This window comes from Zophobas morio, unplaced genomic scaffold, assembly GCF_036711695.1.
Source record: "Zophobas morio isolate AGI-343-1 ecotype UQ-CSIRO unplaced genomic scaffold, CSIRO_AGI_Zmor_V1 ptg000024l, whole genome shotgun sequence".
Lineage (NCBI taxonomy): Eukaryota > Metazoa > Arthropoda > Insecta > Coleoptera > Tenebrionidae > Zophobas > Zophobas morio.
This window is the reverse complement of record NW_026972129.1, coordinates 14,992,723-15,015,734: the sequence shown is the minus strand read 5'-3', so window position 1 is coordinate 15,015,734 and position 23,012 is coordinate 14,992,723. Positions and strand designations below refer to the sequence as shown.

General features: G+C 31.3%; 2 protein-coding genes across 2 annotated transcripts; one reads left to right on the top strand and one right to left on the bottom strand.

Annotated features, from left to right (window-relative positions):
* Positions 1 to 76: 76 nt before the first annotated feature.
* Positions 77 to 4,054, bottom strand: LOC135135219 (uncharacterized). The gene is made up of 7 exons (XM_064064239.1): positions 3,572 to 4,054; positions 3,418 to 3,508; positions 2,715 to 2,820; positions 2,369 to 2,664; positions 2,186 to 2,318; positions 907 to 2,074; positions 77 to 854 (listed from the first exon to the last, which is right to left on the bottom strand). Exons 2-7 carry the CDS (start codon positions 3,495 to 3,497, stop codon positions 364 to 366), a joined length of 2,274 nt encoding a protein of 757 aa, XP_063920309.1. The 5' UTR covers positions 3,498 to 3,508; positions 3,572 to 4,054; the 3' UTR covers positions 77 to 363.
* Positions 4,055 to 4,148: 94 nt separating this feature from the next.
* Positions 4,149 to 22,727, top strand: LOC135135220 (WW domain-containing adapter protein with coiled-coil homolog). The gene is made up of 9 exons (XM_064064240.1): positions 4,149 to 4,375; positions 4,496 to 4,529; positions 5,014 to 5,227; positions 5,281 to 5,438; positions 7,361 to 7,574; positions 7,643 to 8,275; positions 20,505 to 20,683; positions 21,326 to 21,453; positions 21,563 to 22,727. Exons 1-9 carry the CDS (start codon positions 4,335 to 4,337, stop codon positions 21,639 to 21,641), a joined length of 1,680 nt encoding a protein of 559 aa, XP_063920310.1. The 5' UTR covers positions 4,149 to 4,334; the 3' UTR covers positions 21,642 to 22,727.
* The last annotated feature ends 285 nt before the right edge of the window (positions 22,728 to 23,012 follow it).

Genomic DNA, 23,012 nt, shown 5'->3' with positions numbered 1-23,012 from the left:
ATTCACTGGATCATTTGAACAACCTAACTCACTAGTCAATGTAATCCACTTCCTACACACGTTTTAAAAAATCAAGTCTAAATTCATCTTTTTATTTTGTCGAAGATACATATAATACAAAAATTATAAAGCTGCACAAGTAAAATTGTGTATAAATAACTAGAAATAAAATGTTATAAAAATATTACGTCTTTTGAATATAAATATTCCTAAAGATCATGATAAAAAAAATATCGCAGCTCGATTTCAACAATTTTGTTTTAGTTGCATCACACACTCAGTATGTAACATCCATGTTATATCACTTGCCAAAATCAATAATTGCTTAACCTTACGTCTTCTACTTGTATATGAAAGTGTTTGTCACCGATTAATTTCCTTGGTATGCTTCAACACTGTTTTCAAATAATTTTTATGGCTACACCTAGATTTTTTTGCTTTGCATTCACAGTTTTCCTTATATAACGTATTGCACACTTTTTTACCATTTACTTGTTTTATAGAACCATTATCATCATGAGAACTGTCCAAAGAACTGCCTGCTTTAGGGTCTGGCACACTGATTAACTGGGAATCGTCCAAAAATGATTCCAAACTTTTAATATCAGCATCAAATGTTTCTGGTTGTGGAACCATTTCACTATCATCAAAAGAAAAATTTGATAAAGAGAATCCTTGCCTATCTGTGTTATCATTAAAAAGAAAATATTCAAGTTCTTCAAATTCTTTCCGACCTTCTAATAAATACGTATCGTCGAGTAAAATTTCTTCCAACAAACTTTCATTGATGCGACATTCTGAAGCGTTGCCTAAATCTTCAAAAGTTTCAACCTTTTCGCTCATAAGTGGCCCACCTAAAACAACTCAATTGTATTTACATATTATACACACAAGGTAAAAATCAACCTGGAACATTTGCCTCTGATTCAGCTTCTGTGGACAGAGGTACTGAAATTTCACGCAACTGGTTTGCAGCAGAGCTATTTTGAAAATATATGTCATTCTTTTGCAGTTGTGTTTCATTGATTTGTTCAAATATGGTGGCAGGGTCCACTAAAAAATTTGTATTTAACTTTTTATTGAGACTTCCATGATCATCATTTAAAATAACACTGTTGGTGTTTACGCTTTTAGAAGTGGATGCTTGCAGTGTATCCGGTATAATTTTTCCATTGCTTACACTTTTCTTTGGACAGTTAGTTTTAAAATCGACACTGGTTACTTTATTTAAGTTTTCTTTAGGAAACGCTTGCAAGTGATCATAAGAACTTGTAGAAGAGTTCTGGGGAAGACTACTCTCAGATTGTTCCAAAATGCATTTAGGTTCAGGTTGTGTCAAAGGCACTATCTTATTCTTGGAAGATTCCTGAAGACTTATATCACTACTAGGACTGTCCTTTGAACACTTTATTGCACCACATTTTGCGTTTTCTGCAGATGATTCATCTTCAGTATCTGAGCAAATGATAATTTCTCCTGTAGCTTCTTTTGAGTGATTTGATTTCCTCTTTGTTTCCACTTCTTTTTGTAAATACACCATATAATTTGTTTGATCGTCGTCGTCGTCATCATCAAGGATTTCAAAAGTTACAATGCCGACCTTTTTATCATTATTTGCGTTATTGCTTGCTTTCTTGGAAGTTTCAGCATTTAAGGTCACTTCACAAACTTCATCTTCTGAGTCAGAACACACAATAACGCACGCACTGTCATGATCTCTGGGTTTCTCAGAAGCTTTATTTAATTCATTTTTGCAATTTTTATTTGACTTGGTGTTTTCTTTAGAATTTAAATTTTGCAAGTGTGCTAAGGCATTTTTATTAATATTATTGCTTGCGATTTCACTAACATTCTTTTTTCTATGACTAGTTTTACAGTCATCTTGAATTTTTCTCTTTGTAGGTATTCGTTTTTGTAAATAGACAAAATAGTTATCATCATCATCTGTAAATTCAATTGTTGGTACAGGGGCAAGACCATCTGTTGTTAAGGGAACTTCTACACAATCTGACGTTGTAGATGTTTCACTTGCATTAGTTAATGTAACATCAGTAAACCACTTTGTAGAAAAAATCTGAAATAATACACCTGGAATTTACTACACAACAATGTACAACAAAGCAAATAAAGCCACCAGACGTGCAGAATTATTATCATTAAATGACGTTCAGTTAATTATTCTTACATTGCTTTCAAAATCTGAATCACTATCTTCACTTCCATAGTCACTAGTTGCGAGGTTTTTGTGGATTTCCCTAACTGCTGATTGTTGATAATGGAACTTCTTGCTATTTCCATGAATTCTTCTCAGCAATTTACTGCAACAATTACAATCAGAAAAAATTTTCATCATTTGGCTGAGACATACTTCGCAATATTGCAAATGAGCTTATTTTTAACTAAATACGTTGGTTTTACTTCACCTAAAAGTTGTAATACGGCTTTCTTTACAGCTCTATCTGTGTGTTTGTTGACTAAGGGCTCATTATTGTGGACGGCTGAATACAACATCACTTGTAATAGTCGCAAAATTCGTAACTCTGCAGCTATTTCAACCTCTTGTGATGGGTACGGATTCCTACTATACAATGCATCATACTCTAACTCAACATATTTAATCAGAAGCAATTCAAACTGTCTTGACTGTGGGTACTCTTGAGTGACCTGAAATGTTCCTAGTTACAGACTGTTCATAATATTAGTTGAATTTAAACCTTAGCCACTTGACAATTGTATTCATGAATAAAATACAATCTTCGCTGTAGGTCCGTGATAAATTCGGGCGTTTTCTTTTCATGATCCAGTTTTAAATTTATATAACTAGAACAGTTGGAAGTTTAAATGGCAGTAGCAATAATGAGAAATAATAAACACTGCACTTAAACAAAATCAAAAAACAAACTTAACACAACATGTGTGTTAATACATTTACTAAGTTTATACAAACGCGACGAAAGCTAGGACGCAATGACTGGTATGGCACTGAAGTACTTCTTCGGTTATCTTCAGGGATGCAGACTTCTCCTTTGGCATAGTTTTACTTAGTAAGCATGCAAGATAAATGTGTACTACTTCATGACCACTAATTAGTTGATATTGCTAATATTTAAATACTTGACAATTTTTTAGTCTAAATCAAAAATGACTTAATTCAAAAAATAAAAAAAGTTTTCAAGTCTTCAAAATTCTTCTAGGTAAACTTCCTTCTTGTTTGCTCCTCTTCTACTATTTCAAATTCCTCTCTTCTAGCTTTAAATTTTGTCAACAAAGCAAATTTCTAAATTTTTATTAAATGTTAATTAGCTATTAATAAAAGAGAACACCATAAGCACAATATCACAAACTGTAACTGGTTACTTAATATTTTGAAAACTAAATGAAACGTAAAACAGTAATAATAATATTTACGTTAAATACCTTCTTAGAGAATTAACCAGAGTGAGTGAATAGTCTGGATGATATGAATCATACTGAACACTTAAAATCTGTGCAAACATAATTGAGAGACCTACAAAAAATTAACCAAATTAATAAAAATATAAATCGACTAAATTGAAAACTCAATGCAAACCTTTTGCAAACGACTTCGGCGTATACCACCAGGAAATGGCACATGAAGAACATTACTTGAAATAATGACCTTTCCAAAAGATGCAAGTCTATTTTTTTTAATCCAGATAAATATAACGAATTCCTCACATTCACCCAGAACCTACAAGTAGGACTTTGAAGGCACGCCACTGTAGAATTTTAACGTAATAATATGGCCACTTAGTATCCGATTGCAGTAATCACAATATTTTTTTTCACAAGTGAAAAAACTTTAAAAATTGACGTTTGTCCAAGAAATCCGAATTGTTTTAACATCATTAAAATTTTTTTCTTGTAAATATCAGTAATGACCAGTTACTTCATGTCAGCCAACATTGAAAAAAAATCGCTAAAAATTACGACTCGCACTTATTGTTTAGTACGTGTTATTTAAAGCGGTTGTTAATCGTAGAAGCTACAATTAAAATCTATTTTTAAAATGTGTGTCGCACAAACGGTATCTCTCCTTATTTATAGCGCAATTCTTGATAAATGAAGTGACCTTAGTGTTTTGACACATTTTAATGTTGGTAGTGGCAACATTTTCTTACGTCAACCAATGAGACAACGGAAGAAATTAGGAGCATTTACCTTCAGCTGCAAATTGTTCCCTTATGTGACATGGCGTCTGGTAGGAAAGTCAGATTTTGATCAGTTCAAAGCGTTTTTAATAGTTTTTATGAATTTGATGTACAAGTCGGCTTGTTCTAAAAGCCACAAACATTTTATAGAGACTTGCATTGATGGTAATGCATGCAAGGAAAACTCAACGGATGAACGATGGGTAGGCACTAGTGTCTTTCTGACATCCTGAGAGGCATTAAAAGAATTTTGTTAAAAGCAAATTGTTTTCATGCCTTTAAGGTCGTTGGTTGTTACTAATATTGTGTGTTTTTATGTCCAGGTACTTCGAGAAGCACCAAGCCCATCCCTATCAGGTAAACACTTTGAAAATGTATTGGGGGGACGTATTTGTATCAACAATATTTATGAAATTGTTTTTGTACAAGCGATAAGTTCTAAAACGGCATTCTGTGCAAAAACAGAAATGGGTGTTGTATTGCTGACTTTAGTGGCCAATGTTCGAACACTTATTTGAAAGATTCCTTAAAATTACTCCTTGTGGGTCGTTATTTGGTGTAATTCACGCATCAGCTTTAAATTCATGTAATTCTCGCCTCGTAACGGACTTTCCCAAACGTTTTTGGACCGAAATTAGATCAAAAAATGTTTGTCAAAACAATAGTAAACATGGCTACCTTTTGCAGATATAACCTAACCTACTTGGTAGTTTATTTATATTTACAAGATTTTTATCATTTTCAACTGTTTACGGTAAAACGTGAATTTCGAACGCTACTAGTACACGACCAGAAGCGTTTTTCGTCGTTTTCCACTTCTTAGTTACATTTTTTGTGATAGAACTCGAAGTATAGTTCATCGAAGAGTTATGGCTCCAGCAGCGAAAGATACGAAAGAATTAGGGATTCACCAAATGGTAATTATCGGTCAGACAGTCCTGACTCACAATCACCCAGAGACCGCGATCGATCTTATCAGTCGAAGAGCTCCTACCTACAGAAAATACGTGAAAAGGAGAGAGAAAATAGAGACTACAAAAGAGACAAGTATTCAGGTATTGTAACGTGTTATGACCAAGTGGACTTGTTTTTATGACTTTTTTTCCAGATTGTGCCAGGTCGCCAAAGGATAAACGCAGCAGAGAATCTGAGCACAGGACCAATAATGACCGAAATGATGAAAAGAGCATTTTGCATCCTATAAAGATGTCACAAAATTTGTCATCGAGGGATAGGAAACCAGTGCATAATAATTCAGTGGACAAGGTAGGATGTTTGTTTAAAAAAAAATAACTTTGTACAAAAAGAAGTTTATAATCAGTGAATACTTTGGGTCTGTAATGTTTGTTTGAGGGGTTAAATATTCATTAATAGCCAATTAGCGACGTAATTATTGAAGTATGCATATATTTTATTAAACAAATTAATAACATTCGTGTGAACGCTTGTTAGAAAATATTTTTGCGCTGACGAGCCCCAACAATTAAAGATTAATGTTCGTCATAGATTTGAAGATTTTTAACAACTATCAATTTTTGTTATTTTGATCCCCACACAACTGAAAGAACAGTCTCTACGTCCTATTGTTCAAATATATATTTTATTTAAAAGCGTTGCCTTTTCGCACAGAAATTCACTGTGACCAATATAAGAAACTACAATTAGATCACTGTTACAAGCAAACAGAATTTTGATGATCCAACTTTTTCTGGACAACTATTATACGGACAACAAAACTCCTGCAGTAGGCCGTGCAATTTATTTTTAAAATAACGATGTTGGCAACGCGTTGCTTGTTCAGTTTGACAGTTACGGCCCAATACTGTCAAATCAAGGGTCAAATAGCTGCAATGCCAACATTTTTATTTTAACAATAAATTGCACGGCCTACTAGAGGGTTTTTTTTTCGATCATTAGGTATTTTATTGCAACAATGCAAAAGCTTGTTTTTAAGTTTGCTGATTTTATTAAAATTACTAAATCGATCGTAATATTTGTATCATATTCATAATCATAAAATATTTGGACACCGTTGAGTACTTAGAATTGCTTCTGAAAATTGGCAATTTGTACCTTAGAAACTTACCATAAACGATAAAACACCGTGTATTTTAATTGTTGAGTGAAAAATAAGTTTGTTTTGGTGTATTTCGGAAAATATGCTGTAACATTTTAATCTCTTGTTATTGAAAGATCCTTTGATGCTTTTTTTAGGGGTGATAAAATTCCAGTGATATGATACAAAAGTGCAATTGTTACTGACAATTTCCCTTTCACTAATTAAAATACGACATTTAAATATCAACATGACACTACTAAGTACATAGATCCAATAAGACTGTTTTGCTATAAAAACTTATACGTCATCCAACAGTTCAACTTTTTACAAGTCACTACATAACATGGACTTTGTTAATCGTTTTCCGTAATAAGTCCCTCAGCTGATTGTTTGAAAATATCCAGTTGGTATTAATTCGTTATCAGTCAATTTTTTGGCTCTTTCTGAAAAATAAATGACCTCATTCCTAAGCAGCCTATTTCATATGATGACTTGAGAAATTTCTTATAAGATTTGACCATCATACATATTGGTTGACTCAAGTAACAGAATACAAATAATTTCGTTAAGTGTGTTCAAAGACTGTGAATACGCAAAATTAAAGAGAAAGAATGTGAAATGTGCACAGATACATCTTTGAGCATCACTGGTTGTTCAGTTTCAACAGTATGCTTTGTCTAGTCTAGAAATCTAGACAAATAGCAGGATTGAGGAGTTAAAAGTCAGCTTAATACCTTCAGGACTAAAATAAAGACAACAAGTATTACCACATGTTTTTTGCAAGCCCTCGCTGTAGAGAATATTTTGTCCAAAACATGGAAGCTTTATAACATGCAATTACTGCGTTCTCCGAGTTTTTCTGTCTTTTCTGTGCCTAAACTTTTACTGAAATCCTATTGCTCACCAACTTCTCTTGAGCGTCTTCATAGCGTTTTGAATTTTAGTGGTACGTTATCTGTATAATGCGATAGTTCCAGATCGCATTTCTTTTTTCCTCTTCACCTTTCAATTGATAATAACCCTCCACTTCGTCCCGTGACTAAATTTCTTACTCCTATGCCGATTTTACTCCCTCAACTTATAATATAACAACTAGTGCAATGTGTATACACGTTGTTGTTTATTTCAGAGGGATGATCGGGATAGAGTTGCTAGAGTGGGCGATTGGTCAGAGCATGTCAGTTCTTCAGGTAAAAAGTACTATTACAACTGCAAAACCGAAGTATCTCAATGGGAGAAACCAAGGGAATGGATAGAACGTGAGAGGGACCGATTTAGGAATAGAGAACGAGAACGAGACCGAGATCGAGACTCGGATCGGTGCTACAGCCGCTCCGGTACGCGTAAGTTACCCTATCCAAATCCATCAGCAGCGAAACAAAAGAATTAACCTCTGGCGTATCTTCCATAGGGCACGAGAAACATTCCAACTCACGGGCGGCGAATAGCAGCAGCAGCAAAGATGGGACTCGAGAGAGCGCGACAGGCAGTCGGCACTGGAGCAGCAGCAGCAGTCGCGACGACAGCGACGTTCCCGGCAAAGACTCCAGATCTTCGCGGAAGCACCCCGAGGAGAACGCGCAAGCGACGCAAGACATGGACATCTCCCCGGGCGACAGCACGCCGACGTCGGAGATTTCGTACGGGAATAGTTCTGGCCAGCAAGTGGCCGAGCAAAACACTCTGGGACCTGTTCTGTTGGCAAACGCCTTGCCACGATTAATTTCGCATCCCATTCACATGCCCTCAACGCCGGGACGACCGGAATCGTCACCGCAGAGCACGCCGTCTATGATGCCGGTACCGACGACGGTCACAATATCCAACACGCCTGGACCACCGAGTTTACCACGGATTATGTCACAGACTACGCCTACCGATAATTCTGACAAAAACTCACATGGTTCTATAGGTTTGCAAAGGCAGACTATTTCTGGGGATAGTGCAGTGCATACTTCTCTAAGTGTAGACACTAATCATACGGGAACTGTAGTTGAAGGCCCACCAACACCTACACATTCTGAGACGCCGGATTGTTCTAAAGGTAAGATTGAACAATGATTTATTCAGATTATCGGGTCTTAAGTACTTAACTGTACAATACAATCGTGCGTTTTTTTTGAAAATACTCAAAAAGTAGTTATTTTTTTGGTTCAGTACTAGCAAACTCTGCTCAAATTTTTACATAAATATAGTTTAAAGTAACAGAATCAGCTCCAGTATGACACTATGGTTTCCTTCCCCTTTTGAAAAGTAATCTTTCAAACATTTTAAATCTGTAGCTTCTAGAATCTAGACAACGTATGACACGTAGCATTAAGCTTATACAGGTCGCTAAAAAGTATGGAAGCAGTTGAATATCGCGAGCACGGTTTGTTGAATCTTTTTGAAATTTGGGCCAACCCTAGGAATATTCGAGTTCTATTTTCTGTATCTTTTTCAAATTTGAATTCAGAAATGTCACGCATGCATTACTTTATTTTTTCCCAACATGGTAAAATGAATTGTCAAAATAAAAATACTGAAAATCAGAAAATCGTAGCTAGCCCTGACAATACTACCACCTAGAGTAGGACACTTTATTAAAAAATTATAGTAGTGCCCAATCATTGTAAAAATTATTTCAATACTGTTTCCAAATAATTTACAAAATATTCTAGAAATAACAATACATTTCATTGTTATGAAAGCTTTTTGAAAAATTTAAATAAAAAATTACATTATTGAAGAAAGTTCAAATTAATATTAAAAAAAAAAGTAATAATTTTACAACAAATGTTCGAAATGTTTTCTATCAACTTCCTGGCATTGGTAAATACGTTGTACAAAGTTTAAAATGACTGTAAAAATATTAGGAGGAATATCAGCAATCACATTTAATATTCTTTCGTCGTCCTATCCACCTTCCAGGAAAAGTTGCATTCAAATAATGTCGTACTTAACGTCCGAAGTGAGGTGGTGCTCCATCTTGTTGGAACCAGATGGAGGTAAATTTGGCTTTTCATAGTTGGAAAATATTTGTCTAAGTCGAGGAATAATACTTTGTAGCAAAAGTTGGAGGTATTTGTCAGACGTTAAATTTCCGTTAATCAAAAAGGGACCTACAATGTGGCTACCACTAATGCCACAACAAACATTAGTTTTTTGGGGGTACTGTGTACGAATCTCCTCCATCCAGTGTGGATTTGTATCGGACAAGTTATGGCGATTAACATGCCCATTCAAACAAAAAATATACTCATCAGAGAATATTAATTATTGGTTTATGAAGCTGCCATCCTGATTTAGTCTGACTGCCATTATTTTGCAAAATTCGATTCTGCCGTCAAAGTCATCTTCACTCAATTCTTGTAGTAAATGAATTTTCTATGGATATTTTTCCCGTTTGAGTATTTTTTTAAATGAGTCTACTCATATTGTGGTTTAATGCCAATTGCTGCACTGAAGTTTTTGGATTTTCAGTTACATCTAACATGATATTAAAAGAGTTCTCGTCATTTGTAACATTTTTTGTTCTTCCGGTTCTTTGACGATTTCTAACATTACCAGTTTCGTTAAATCTGCGCAGTGTTTTTGAAACCGTCCACCTAGAGACTTTCTCTCGATTGGGATGAGTTTCATTAAAAAGCGCTGCTACTTCAATATTGCTTCGACGTCTGTCGCCTTAACCTACAATTATCAAAATTTCTATTCGTTCAGTTTCTGTTAACAGTGCCATTTTAGTGTTTTATTGAAATATTTTTAAAGCTAGATGTAGAAGTTTGCTGACTACCAATTTCTATTTTAGAATTTATGCATGTGCTACAGTTCTGTCTGAAGTCAGAAAAAATTCTATTGAAAAACTGACAATTGAAGACTTGATTTGAAAACAAATGCAATTTAAAATTTAAAAAAATGACAGAAAGGAGAACTGGAGTGTTTTTAAGGATAGCCCAAATTTCAAGAAGATCCCACTAACTGTTCCTACAATATTCAACTTCTTCCATACTTTTTAGCAACCCTGTATGATGAACAATTTATACGTATAAATGAAGTTTACAAGTAAATAGACAAAGGTTGCGCCTAGTGACGGAAAATTGCGCTTTTAAGTAGCATGGAATCTTGAAAAAATTGTTTGACGTATTCTAATAGAACTTATTGAGGGCTACAATTTGTTCATTTTTGTTTATTTAGATTCTGGAAAAACGATAATTTTTAAAAATGCCCAGCTCCAGTATCTTTAAAGACGAAGATTTGAAATTTTGCCCAAAACTTTTTAATCATCTTGCTCTACCATTCATATAAAAATTGAAAATTCTATGCAAAGTGATTAAATTGTCAAGCTTTCTCATTTTTAGGTAGGAGACCGATGTTTTATAACATTTTTGAACTTGTCTTCTAAGTAATCTTTCTGTTGAAAACGAGTTTGTTGCACTTTACTTTAAAACACTGTCCATCTTTTTATGGAAGTTAAAACAAGGTAACTAGAAAGATTGCTGCAAAATACCAGACCTCCATTTTTAAATATGGCGGAATTGAATGTTTAAATGCTCTTTTCTACATGAAAATATGTACAAGTATGTTGGAAACCATTTTTCAAAAACTTTTGTGTCTGATACAGTTTTTCTCCTTTCTATGGAAGTATTTACTGTAATAGGGTCCATTTGATGATCGAATTTCATGTTTACTCGAGTTTTTTAAAATATGAAAAAATGGTCCTTCCGTTTCCATTTATCTGTTGACGATTTTATTAAAAGATATTCTCCTATATTCCTGGTCTCATATGAAATTTTATATGTATTTTAGGAATAGCTGTAGATGGTAAAACACTAACCAAAATTTGTGTGATCATTTCCACCAACAATTTGATGATGTCATCAAAAGTTTTGCAAGTTTTTAAGTAAATGCAATTTAAATTTTATAAAGAAACATATTTCTAAACGTGTGACTTTAACGTTATAAAAAAAAATAATAAAAATTGTATAACAGAATTTTACAATATAACAAATATTTATACCGGGTTCCCAGCGACCTAGAAAACCGGAAAAACCTGGAAATGCCAGGGAAAATAAAATAGTCAGGAAAAATTCGAAAAAGTTCTGAAGAATTTTCGGTTGTGCATAAATTTGATATCTGAATTTTATTTTTATTTTTTTCCTAAGTGAGAGAAATTGTCGGAAACCGAACGACTGTGCTGAATCCCCGGGCTCCTAGACGTATTTTTTGTCATCATTTTCACCATCTTCTTCAACCTCTAAAATATTTGTTGTCTTCAGGCAAAATTACATTTTTCTTGCAAATATAAGCTACATTTTGAATCAATATGTTGTAAATCCATATTATTAGCAATTTTAGGGAGATTTTGAAAGAACTCAAAGAAAGAATTGGTAAAGAATTGTTTTCGCAAAGGGATTAAAAGCACTGTGCTGTGGTAGTATTGGGTCCTCAAAATGAAATATGCTTCTTATTTCATTGCACAAAGCGATTAGAAACTTCTCCCACATCTATTCCAATTATAATTATTCATTACTCAATTATTCATGTGAATTTAAATATCTCGTCACATCAATACCCAAATGCATATTCTTGACACAAATATAATTTGAGGAATCATTTACGCTTTTAATTTCCTGCGTTTGTCCAACTACATATATATTTTGTGATTGCTGTGGCCTTTGTTCTTGTCATGTTTACATTTTGAATGACTGGATCATCTTTCAACATATTTTTCAAGCCATTAACTCTCTGATCCATAGCGTTGAAGGCTAATTTGCGTTCAGCAAAAACATCAAAAATCCAAATTTCAAGCATTTTTTATTTAACATCATTAGTTTCTTAAAAAATATTACTTATCTTAAGCTGATTGTTCTTTATTATCTTAGTCTCATTTCCAATGTGTCTTCTAGAACTTGGATGATTCTTTATCACTCTTATATTCTATTTGGTTGTTTTCAAAGTACCACCAGTCAGAATACCATATTCCAGAAATGCAAAGCCTCATAGGGAATTGCTGTATAAAAAGCAAATATTAGTGGGTAATTTTCTGACAAGTGAAATATGCAATTTGGACATTTCTGGGAAAATTACTGGAAAACCTGGAAAAGTCAGGGAATTTTACTATAGCAAATCGCTGGAACCCTGTTATATTATCTTGCAAACCCACAAAAAATTGTTGATCAAAATTCATTTTTTTATCCCCCTTAAAATAAAAACAGGATGACGTCTTCACAGTTTTTTTTTTTATGGAAAAATTTACTTGAAACATTCCCATGCTTCTTTATTTGAAGTTTAACAGTCCTTATTTTAATTTATATAGGTTATCATAAAAAAATGAATTCGCAAAATCAAGATTTATAATTCACCTAAAAAACTGGATTTATTTGATTGTACTTCAGAGGCGAGGGAAGTTTTGTCTAAATAATTTTAGATCATTTTTTTGTACTTAAGACTTGGAACCTCTAAAAATGTTTAGGGTGTTAAGTTTAAAAACATACAAAAGACCCCGGTATATTTAGAAATAATTTTAAATCGATTCTAAATGGATTCTGTTACATTGCAGCAAAGATTTTTTTCGAATAAATCACAGGGAATGTTTAACCTGCCACCACCAGATCGTTGGAATACCTGTATAATAACATTTTTCCACATATAAAAAAAATCTCTTACACCTATTAGTATCGTTAAAACTGCTACTAATTAAACATTTGTCCACCAATGGACGAAAGCGCAAAACGAACATATGTATTTCTAAATTTGTACAGTCAATAAACCGCACGAGATAAAGTTAAGGCTTAAAAATGGATTTCGTGTTGTAGTGAACGAGTTGTGTAGTAGTAACGGAACACTCATATTTTATTTAAAATTATTTGTGTACGAATACTTAGATCTGTAAGAGCCGGTTTTGCGATTAAATTTTTAACACGGCGTTAAAGTACCATGTGACCTACTCTACACCAATCCCACGTCGCTAAACGCCACGTTTAAAGACGTGATTAACTTAATCTCAGTTCAAATATTGTATAAACTGGCCCGTAAGTTTCTTTTTTTACTACCATCTTTTTTAATTTGCAATAAAAGTAAATGTAGTCGGCGCCACAAAAAATCAGTGTCAAATAATATAATAATCAATACTAAATACATATATGTATGTCAGTTTTCAATTCGCCACAAATATCAGAGAAGAACTTAAATAATGAATCAGACGAAGTAAGAAAGATAGCAATAACTTTCTCTCTAAGGACATCTACAACAAAAAAGTTAGTTCTTCTTTCAAAATTGATGCATTTATGTTTTGTGTCATGATGGAGACATTTGTTACTTTTCATGTTGTAGGACCATTATTTCCTAATTAGGAATCTAAAAGTTACTGAAATCGTTCTTATTTTGATAAATACACACTTAGTAATACTAGTTTCAAAGCGACAAATCTTTTTCCAAGGAAATCGCCACTTTTTTTTTTTTTGCTATAATGATAATTTATATTCTACCATTGTCTAGGAGTCTACAAAGATTTAAAATTTTACGAATGTCGCTGTCTTTGATTGATTATTTTCCATAGGTTTTTTTAATTCTATTAGGCTTGTTGACATTCACTATAGATCCACTTTACTACTACTGTTTGTAGAGAATAAGTAGTTCATTTATAGGAAAATTCTATTTTAATCAAGCTTTAATGAAGTTAAAAGTAGGGAAAAATTACTAGCGACAGTGTTTAGAAACTTCTTGATATACTACATGTAATAAGAAATAATGAACAGCCATTAACATTTAACATTCTTTGAAATACACGTTGTGTTATCACGAGAAACAAGTGCTTCATCTCTTTGTTTCCTCATAATTATACAACTATTTAAATTCAGTTAATAAAGCCAGAAAATATTGTCAGCTAGATCTTTAAATAAGTGTTTAAAATAAAGAAAACATCTTTCTAACTTTAGACGTATCGTCCATGTTTTCTTCTATTACCTAATAAAGTTAAATAATGAATCATTTCAAATCTTCTTTTAAAAAAGTAAATATGTTATAAAACTGTTGCCTCTTTCACTGTACACACTACAATTTTATGTATGTATGTTCTGTAAGAAACAAAAATTAATTTGAAAGTTTAAAAATTCCTTACAAACACTCAAATTTACTCCTACATTCCAAATCGGAAAAGAATTGTGTCCTTTTACTTTTTAAAATATTTTTTTAATGGATCAAAGTTGTTTTAAATTCCAAAAAGCAACCAAAAAATATTGATGGGCATAAATTCAGAATGAAAAGTGCAAAAAAAATCTAATATCACTAGAATTCTTGTCAGTCGATTGTGGTTCGTAAAATTGTAATGAGTCGTGAAGAATTTTATTTAATGTCGGTTGTTGGTTTTTCCAGCTACCTATACGTATAAAGTCACTTGCTCGAATATTGTGTGAATGTCAATTACTTAGTTCTGGTTTCTGTAAATTATGCGCGCAATAAAACGTATAATGCAGAAGAAGGTTCGGAACGAGATAAATTACGTGTTCAGAAGTGTTTTATCAAAAAAATATACTCCTATATGAAAACTTAAAAGCTGATCCTGATACAAAAATTATAAGTGAATGGAACTGAAGTTATATGTAGTAAAAAATATTTGTGTTTATATAAAAAAAAACTGACATTAAATTAAATACCATGCAAATTTCCTTTAATAATATAGATTGATAAAAGTTATTGAAATTAAAAAATATTGCTATATTATTTATTGTTACTGCATAATTTGTAAACAAGTAAACATGCTGTCGAAAAACTAAATAGAATATCAACGAGTTATTATTCTAACAAATAAAAATTGCAAAGGAATAACCATAAGAAGTATCATGTCTTCTAGTGTTAGAGTAGGTTAGAAGAACGTATTTGTTTGACGCCTTGAAAGTAACCTTACGCATAAACTTAATTTCACGCCCTCTATCGATGATTTAGGAAGCTTTTAATATAAATAACACAGCAGTTGAGATTAGTTTTTATACAATGCTCGCTGCAACTTGGGTGTCAATTTACCCGTAGTGTGTACTTACGTAATTGTTAAAATTGTTATTCACCCTAGAGACATATTCATAACTGATTAAGTATATAATAATGTAATGCCAATGATGCATTCTGATGCTATTGTTAAACACAAACATTTTTTTCTGCCGTGTAGGCAAAAGAATACTGAATCTAATTGCTGAAATTATGGTGATGGAGCGTAGCAAAGAAATAATTGTCACAGATAGTAACAATTACAAGAAATTTGCCCTCAGAGAGATGGTTTATCTGATGCTTACTGTTTTGCAAAACAATAGCGAAATGCTTGGGATGGCTAAGTCGACTTAGCGAGTGGAAAAATCGAACAGGGGTGATTGAACATCCGTAGCATCAGCTAACGGTTCTTTTGGAGGGCAAATCCACTGTGCGACACTAATTACTGCCAACTGTTACAATGATGGGAGTAATTGGTAAAGGAAGTAGATACATCCTTACCTTTGTCTTTTATTCTCGTGCAAAATTCTTGCAATTTTTTGTACGGGAAGTCTATTTTGTGTCTTTGTGAAGGTACTTTCGATCTATGTTGTTATGTACTATAAATGCTGCAAATGTACAAATTATTGCTGTCATTTTTGCTTTGGTATGTTACATAATTACTGGGGCGTATGCAGAATTTGCGATACTTTGAAAAGTAATAGAATTCCTTAAGTGTATCTCGTAACATTAGAGCGTAAAGAGAATTTATGCTCTCATTTCATTTTCTTTCTATGTGTGGTAACTGTTATTTTATGTACTAAAGTGAAATACATTTTTAATTTGCAAAATGTATCCAAAACATGACTTAAATTTATTGCATGTCACGACTGACGTCTCGATCACACAATCACTTCCGTTATACCAACATAAACGCAAAAAAAGTTCACATTTTTGTTTAAAAAGTACTACCAACAGACTCAAGTCATTTTTGATCACGGAGCATTACAGTAATTGTTTATCAAACATTAATTACAATTAGAATATTATTTTGTGTATATCAACACGTGCACAATTTTTTATGCTACAATGTTATCATTATCACAAAGCACAGCACAGTAAAGTTATACATAGTATTTTATCTGAAGCTTCTTGTCTCATTTCTAATATTTATAGTCTTATCAAATACAACGTACGTGAAAAGTTTTTCTAAACATCTTGTCAAATTGCAGTTCAGATACGGATTTTATAATTTATTGTTATTAAACAATTAATTTTTGTTGACATTCATTATTGTAGTTTGGACAATGTGGTTTAATAAATTGAATTTCAAGATAAAAACATCCAAAAATGCTTTAGAAATTCGACACAGTTTATTATGTACACAAGAATCAGCAATTTTTTGTAGTTTTGATACGCTTTTGCACATCGAGCAATATACATAACACTCTTTAGAATAATTTTATTTTAATTTGCCGCTGGCTCTTTCAATGTCTGTTTTAAGTTAATTTATTAATAAATAAAATATTGTGATTTTTTTTTAAATACAAAGGGTTATGCCTGCGGTTTTTTGGGTAACACATTCTTAACTACTATAACTAAATAATGCAAGAGCGTCGTAGAAATAATTTGATTGGCATTTTGTTTAATAGTATGTACTATAATATTCTCGTTCAATAATATGTAAGTGTTTCTAATTTCAGCAATTTATCCTTCATAAATAGGGGCATACCCTACATAAAAATTCAGTGTTTGCTTTCTATCTGTAACGTAACAAAAGAAATTATTATTAATACTTTAATAAAACGAAATTTAGTGTTTTAACAATCTACATTTTAAAAACTACCCCTAAGATTTTTAGTTGACGTCAAAATTGCGTAAGTCATACTCGTATTTCTTTGTATAAGAAGCCTGATTGAAGTTGAAAATGGACAAAAATACTCCAACACATCGAAGGACAAAAACCCTTTAAACCGCAGGTGAAAATTTGTGGTGTATTGTTTTCAAAGTTATTTTTATCAACAGTGGTTTAAATGGCAAGTATAATAAAAGAGGTGTGACAAATAAGGTTGCTGAGCAGATGAGTACAGCGAACATTTTTTAAATCATTTAACCCATCTGAGTGTTTTCTTTAATAAAAATTTTTTATTTAAAATAATTGAAACACATATATGTATTTAGGTTTTCTTATGTGTATACATTCTTTTACAATAATGTACCTTATTTGAAATATAACCTAAAAAAAATATCATTAAAAAGTCTGTAATAAGTATTACAAATTTTTGAACCAAAAAAAATTTGGCCTTGAAATAGTAAAGTTATTCTAAGAGTTAGTTATTCACATATGAATGTTGGTGTACGCTTTGAACTTGAACATGAACTATATAAAACTCGCGAAATCCTGTGGATTGATGAATTATTTTAGTATTCTAGTGAATTTGCACTAAATTCATGGTCTTAAGGTAAAGTTGTGCTAATCGTAACTGCTAAAATACCATTCAACAGTTCAAGATATTTCTTCAAAAAGCGTTCAAATGTAGTAAAAGTCTACCCTAAGGTGAAAAACATAACTGCTTTAATTTAATATTGATATTTAATAAATAATTTTTATTTAATTTGCTCTTAGTATCACATTAAATTAATTTTAAAACAATTTGGGAAAAATTGATTTTCCACCTGTTTGTTATTAATATTACGTTGTTTGACTTTTAATTTGATAAAAGAATTTGTTGGGGTCAGTGACAGACAAAAAAATATGCTAATGAATTAACAGCATGTTCACCAAAATGTGGTGGGTTTTGATGCATAGTAACGCAAAAGTTACCTGAACACATCAAGGGTGGGTTTATTTGTATTGAAAAATATTCATGAAAAAGTTTCTTCGAAAATGACAAACCACACAGCCGCACTTGGCGTTCTAAAAATGTACTTGCATTATGGTAATTATCACTCACTCGTGGCTGTAAACTTGATACGATAACGTCAGTGGAAAATTTAAACATTTTATTGTTGGAATGTGTTGCATTTTCACTGCTTGGACTTTTAGTTGGAAATGCAGATTTTTTTAATTGACGTACTCAAAATTTCAGTGAATATCGCCCTTAAGAAGCGTTTGAAAATTTTTAGTTAATACTGAAACATACTTTTTAAATAATTTGATTAATGCTTTAAAAGACTTTGACCTCTAAGTTCTTTGTAGATTTCACAGTTTTAAACATTTTTTCCATTTAAAATAAATTGTTTTTTACAATACAGAGTATTTATTTAATGAGTATGTATTTTGGACTTCGTCATGATTATTGTTTTTTTTTTTTTTTTAAGTACATACTTGAGTTTCAATTATTTTTTTTTAGATAAATGTAAATTATAAATTAGAGTTGTTTATAATAAGAGCATTGTTATGAAAAAGAGATTTAATTTATCCTATTATTGTTTTCTGTTAGAGAATATTACAATACTAATTCTCTGAATCAGTTTTACCATACTAATATGAACTGTACTATATACACTTGAGTTCACCAGTTTTGCGTATTCTTAAAATCTAAATTACGTTATAGATTGAAGACGTAAGAAAAATAAAAATCAAATTTGTAACGTGCCTCATTGAGAGTTATGCTACAAGAAATTCTACTAAAGTTCGTTTACTGAACAGATGGAGTGACCACGTGCCTTCAAAGTGAGCGTCGAAGCTTACCCCATAACATTAAAATTGAATATATGAAGAAATTTCGACGGAATGTTTGAAAATATTCTCATTCATGTGTCATTCTTACTTCTTTCCATCGGATTCCTAGTTTAAACAAAGCCAGAAATTGGCAGTAAAAATCACAAGTTTAGGGTTTTAAAAGATCACGCACTTTTACAACTCCATATGTTCGATAAACGAATACAAATGTAACTTTATTGTCACTTTTGTACATTTCTATCACTAAATTTACATCTTGAACGGAAACGAAGGGAAATGTGGTAATTGGAGGAATGTCTAGATTGTGATCGATAATAAGTTTCGTACATTTTTAGATGACCAAAATTTTGATAAAAGACAATAATAAAAAATTATTGACAAATTTAGACGAATTCTGTTAAGAGACAGCACAAGAGACCATAAAACATGAACCAATAAAAAAATGAAGTGTTAATATGAAATTCTGACCATAATTTTAGTTATTTAATCACTGCCAGGTCGTATTGAACTATCTGTATAAAACTATGTTCATAAATTCGTAGATTCTTTAAAGTAGAATACTTCGATGAATTAAAAGTTTGGTTTACACCACTAAATAGCAAAGTTCGTTTCACACTGCAACATTAAGCAGTGCCTTAAAACATTTTTTGTAATATTTAAACAAAAGATCAAGTTTTCTGTAAATAAATCTTTCTAAATTAAAAAAAAAATACTTCCTGTGTGCTTACTCCAATTGTATTGCAGTTTGTTCAAAGTAAAACATGAACTTCAACTCAGCTTAACTGAACTTGCTAGGCAGTATGTTATAATTTTAGCCTATCACAGCTTCGTTAAAATATATTGGCTATAGTGCAGTTTTTATATCTTGCTACCACTAACTTTCTAGGAAATCAGTATACAAATTTATTATGTATTATCAAAGTCTTTTTCACGTTTTAATGATTGTATAAAAAAATATTTTAACTACAGAATTTCAAAAAAATATAGTGTACGTAGTAGGCAGTGTGGAAGTAGCTAAAAGGACACAAAATTTTTTCAATGGTTTTCCAAATCTACCTGGACCATTCAGAAGTTTTTTTTTTTTTTATATATAATTTTAGGTATTTATTTAGCCTTCATCAGGTCCAATTTGAATTGCAAAACAGTACACGAATTCTTAGTTACCAGGCGTGATTGTTTTACAAATTTACATCAATAAGCAAATAATGTCTCAATTGAAACAAAAACTTTTACGTAGTCGATTTAACAATTAAAATGAGTTCCGAGTTGACACTGAATACTGCTACTAAGTTGCAGCTTGTTACTAAGGAGCCTGCGACAATAGAATAGAATTGAATAGTAGTGAGGTTTACTAACAATTTTGTCGATCAGGACACTGGATTAAATTTATTTTTAATTCGTTAAAAAAATCAATTAAAAACTTATTACATTACTTTGTAAAAACAACATTGTGACCTTGTTGTACGTGTAAACAGTTACCGTAGAAAAAAATGTTTTTATTAATAGTATCAAACCAAATCAGTTTTGCTGACTGTTAAAACTCTAAAAGGAAAAATAAATTTAGTGTCAAAAATAATGATAATACGTCAGTAGTTTTTTGTTTATTGGTATGTCGTCATAATAGTAATTGTGTTTTATTTGTTATCAGTTGTCTCAGTACCTGTTAGTAGTCCACCGGGCAATCTCTCCACACTTCAGGGAATGTCAAGCTCCTTACAAGCTTTAAGACCCCAAGGTCCTTCAATAACACCGTCATTGGCTAATCATTATAGAGATGATTTAGTTAATCATGTTAGGGGATGGCCAGCGGAGATTTTAGAAAAACAAGTAAGTACTCCAACTCTACAATTGATTTGTATTTTACACTGAAAAGCCAAATCCAAAAAAAATTGCAATAATTAAGTCAGTGTAAGTTGCAAACCTTTAAATTAACGATGACTTTAATTTTTAGAAAATTTATCCTATTTGGTAAATATACTTAAAGGAACTAAATCATTATTTTGTTTTATTATCATTAATTAATGTTTTATTAATTTAATTTTCTTAAGAGAAAATTTATTTCGTAACGTTTTTCTGTTAGGCAGCTAATACAGCGGATCCATAATATAAGAACATTTCAAATGGATTAAAAACTTGTAAGAATTAAATTTTCGAAAAAGCTCAAACAAGTCAAATGTTTATATTATTTAGAAATAAATTCTCATTGTACAAAAATAAGGTGATTGTACTCAATTTTAAATATAAATGTAGTTAAAAAAAAGATTGCTATGAATATTTTAGTATTTGTAAACAGCAAATTATAGCAGGATCAGATTTTTACTAAGATCCAGTAGTGTATGAAATGAATTATTAAAAAATATGCTGTAGTTATATTTTACAACATTAAGTTTTATTATTTTTTCGTTTTTGTTACTTGGTTATAAAAAAAAATCTAAAATAGGAGTTTCAAATTATTGTTATGTATTTCAGGCCCAAAAGTTGGCAGAGGAGGCTCACATTATGGGTAGTATACAATGTTCTAAAGTTTCTGCTGAACTCAAGTCAGCTAGGTCAATAGTTCGTCTCACAGAAATTCAGGCCACATTGCAAGAACAGAGGTATGTAGTAAAGAATATTGTTGTTACTATTGTTACTATTAGTATTAAACTGCTTAAGAAGTGAAATTATCGTTCGCACATTGGTAATAAATTTGATAATTGGTTTCAGAATATTGTTTCTTCGTCAACAAATAAAAGAATTGGAAGAATTAAAATCACAAAATTCATTCATGTCTGACGATTCTTAGTGGATGAAATATCACAAGATTAGTGTTAATAGCTAAACATTTTCGTTAAGTGGAAAGTATGCATTATAATTTAATTAATTTATAACTTCAGCCGGTGTATATTTATATTTCCGTCATAATTTGCCTTCAAGTTGTTGACTTGGTAGGGCCTATTTTCGCATTTTATTTAATTTGTTAGATACTAAAGACTATTTCTCTTAGGTAGACTTTAATATGTGACCTGTATTATAATGGTTTTATGTTTTAGAATTAGATAAATTAATATAATATAGAAATAGTTTTTTTCACAAGTGTATATTTTCATTTGATGGCTTGTAAAAGCTTCATAATCACATTGTACAAATTTGTTTTAATTAGTTACGATTTTGTTGTTATTTTCTGTGTATTTGTAGAATGTATTTAAACTTGTAAAAATATTATTTTATAAAATAAAATTATTTTCCAAAGTCTGTTATAATTTTAAAACTTAGTTAAGTTGTTACAATTATAAACTGTTAACTTTAATTATATCTTACGAATATGCGACAACGGGTGGAACATGCAGCAATTGATCAAATGGAAATATACACGAAGCAGTAAAAAGCACATTGCTCCTTCAAAACAAATATTTTAAAGTTTGTATTTTTTTCAAAAAAATGAAAAAATAAAAAATCTATTAAATATCTTGTGATATAAAACACTGTTCATGTTTCTGTTCTATGTTGCTTTAATGTAAGAAATTTATAAAATACAATTGTTATATTCAATATAAATAAAATTACACTAATTTTGTACATCCAGATATTTGAATATGACAACTGTAAAAGTGATTTTATACAATTACCTTATTTACATTTCTTTTGTATTTATATTTTATTATCAATTTTAAAAAATTATAACTTTTTAAGAAAGTACAACTTTTGACGCAAAATCTTAGTCTTAATTTCCACGAGATTTAAGGCTCTTCTGACGTTTAGCACATTTTCTTTTGGCTGAGGAAATACTTTGTATAGTTGTCTCCATGTATTTGAGTGTATGTCTGTTATATATAATCTTATAAAATTGAAATGTTCCATACAAGTAACATTAAAACTTTTTAATCTAAAACAGTTTTTATATTGTAGTGTTAAGATATTTCTCCTGCACAATAAATAATTTTGAGACTAAGAACACGGATAAACGAGTCGGTGCAGATCAGGATCTAAAAAGATGGTGGGACAATGTCAATTCAGGCTTCATTTTATAACTAAATTTTATTAACTAAAACAAAGTTAACAAAACTTGGCTTTATTAAGTATAAATTATTGTATATTTGAATAAAATAAAAATTATATTAGAAGAGGAACTATCTGAAACAGAAAACACAGACATTCCTATGAAGTGAGAGTATAA

Coding starts and splice junctions, on each gene's coding strand:
- LOC135135219 (XM_064064239.1), bottom strand. CDS start 3,497: ATGTTTGCACAGATTTTAAGTGTTCAGTATGATTCATATCATCCAGAC. Junction 2,075..2,185: donor ATTCAGATTTTGAAAGCAAT/GTAAGAATAATT, acceptor GTATTATTTCAG/ATTTTTTCTACAAAGTGGTT. Junction 855..906: donor ATCAGAGGCAAATGTTCCAG/GTTGATTTTTAC, acceptor GAGTTGTTTTAG/GTGGGCCACTTATGAGCGAA.
- LOC135135220 (XM_064064240.1), top strand. CDS start 4,335: ATGGTAATGCATGCAAGGAAAACTCAACGGATGAACGATGG. Junction 4,376..4,495: donor ACTCAACGGATGAACGATGG/GTAGGCACTAGT, acceptor TTTTATGTCCAG/GTACTTCGAGAAGCACCAAG. Junction 21,454..21,562: donor GCCACATTGCAAGAACAGAG/GTATGTAGTAAA, acceptor AATTGGTTTCAG/AATATTGTTTCTTCGTCAAC.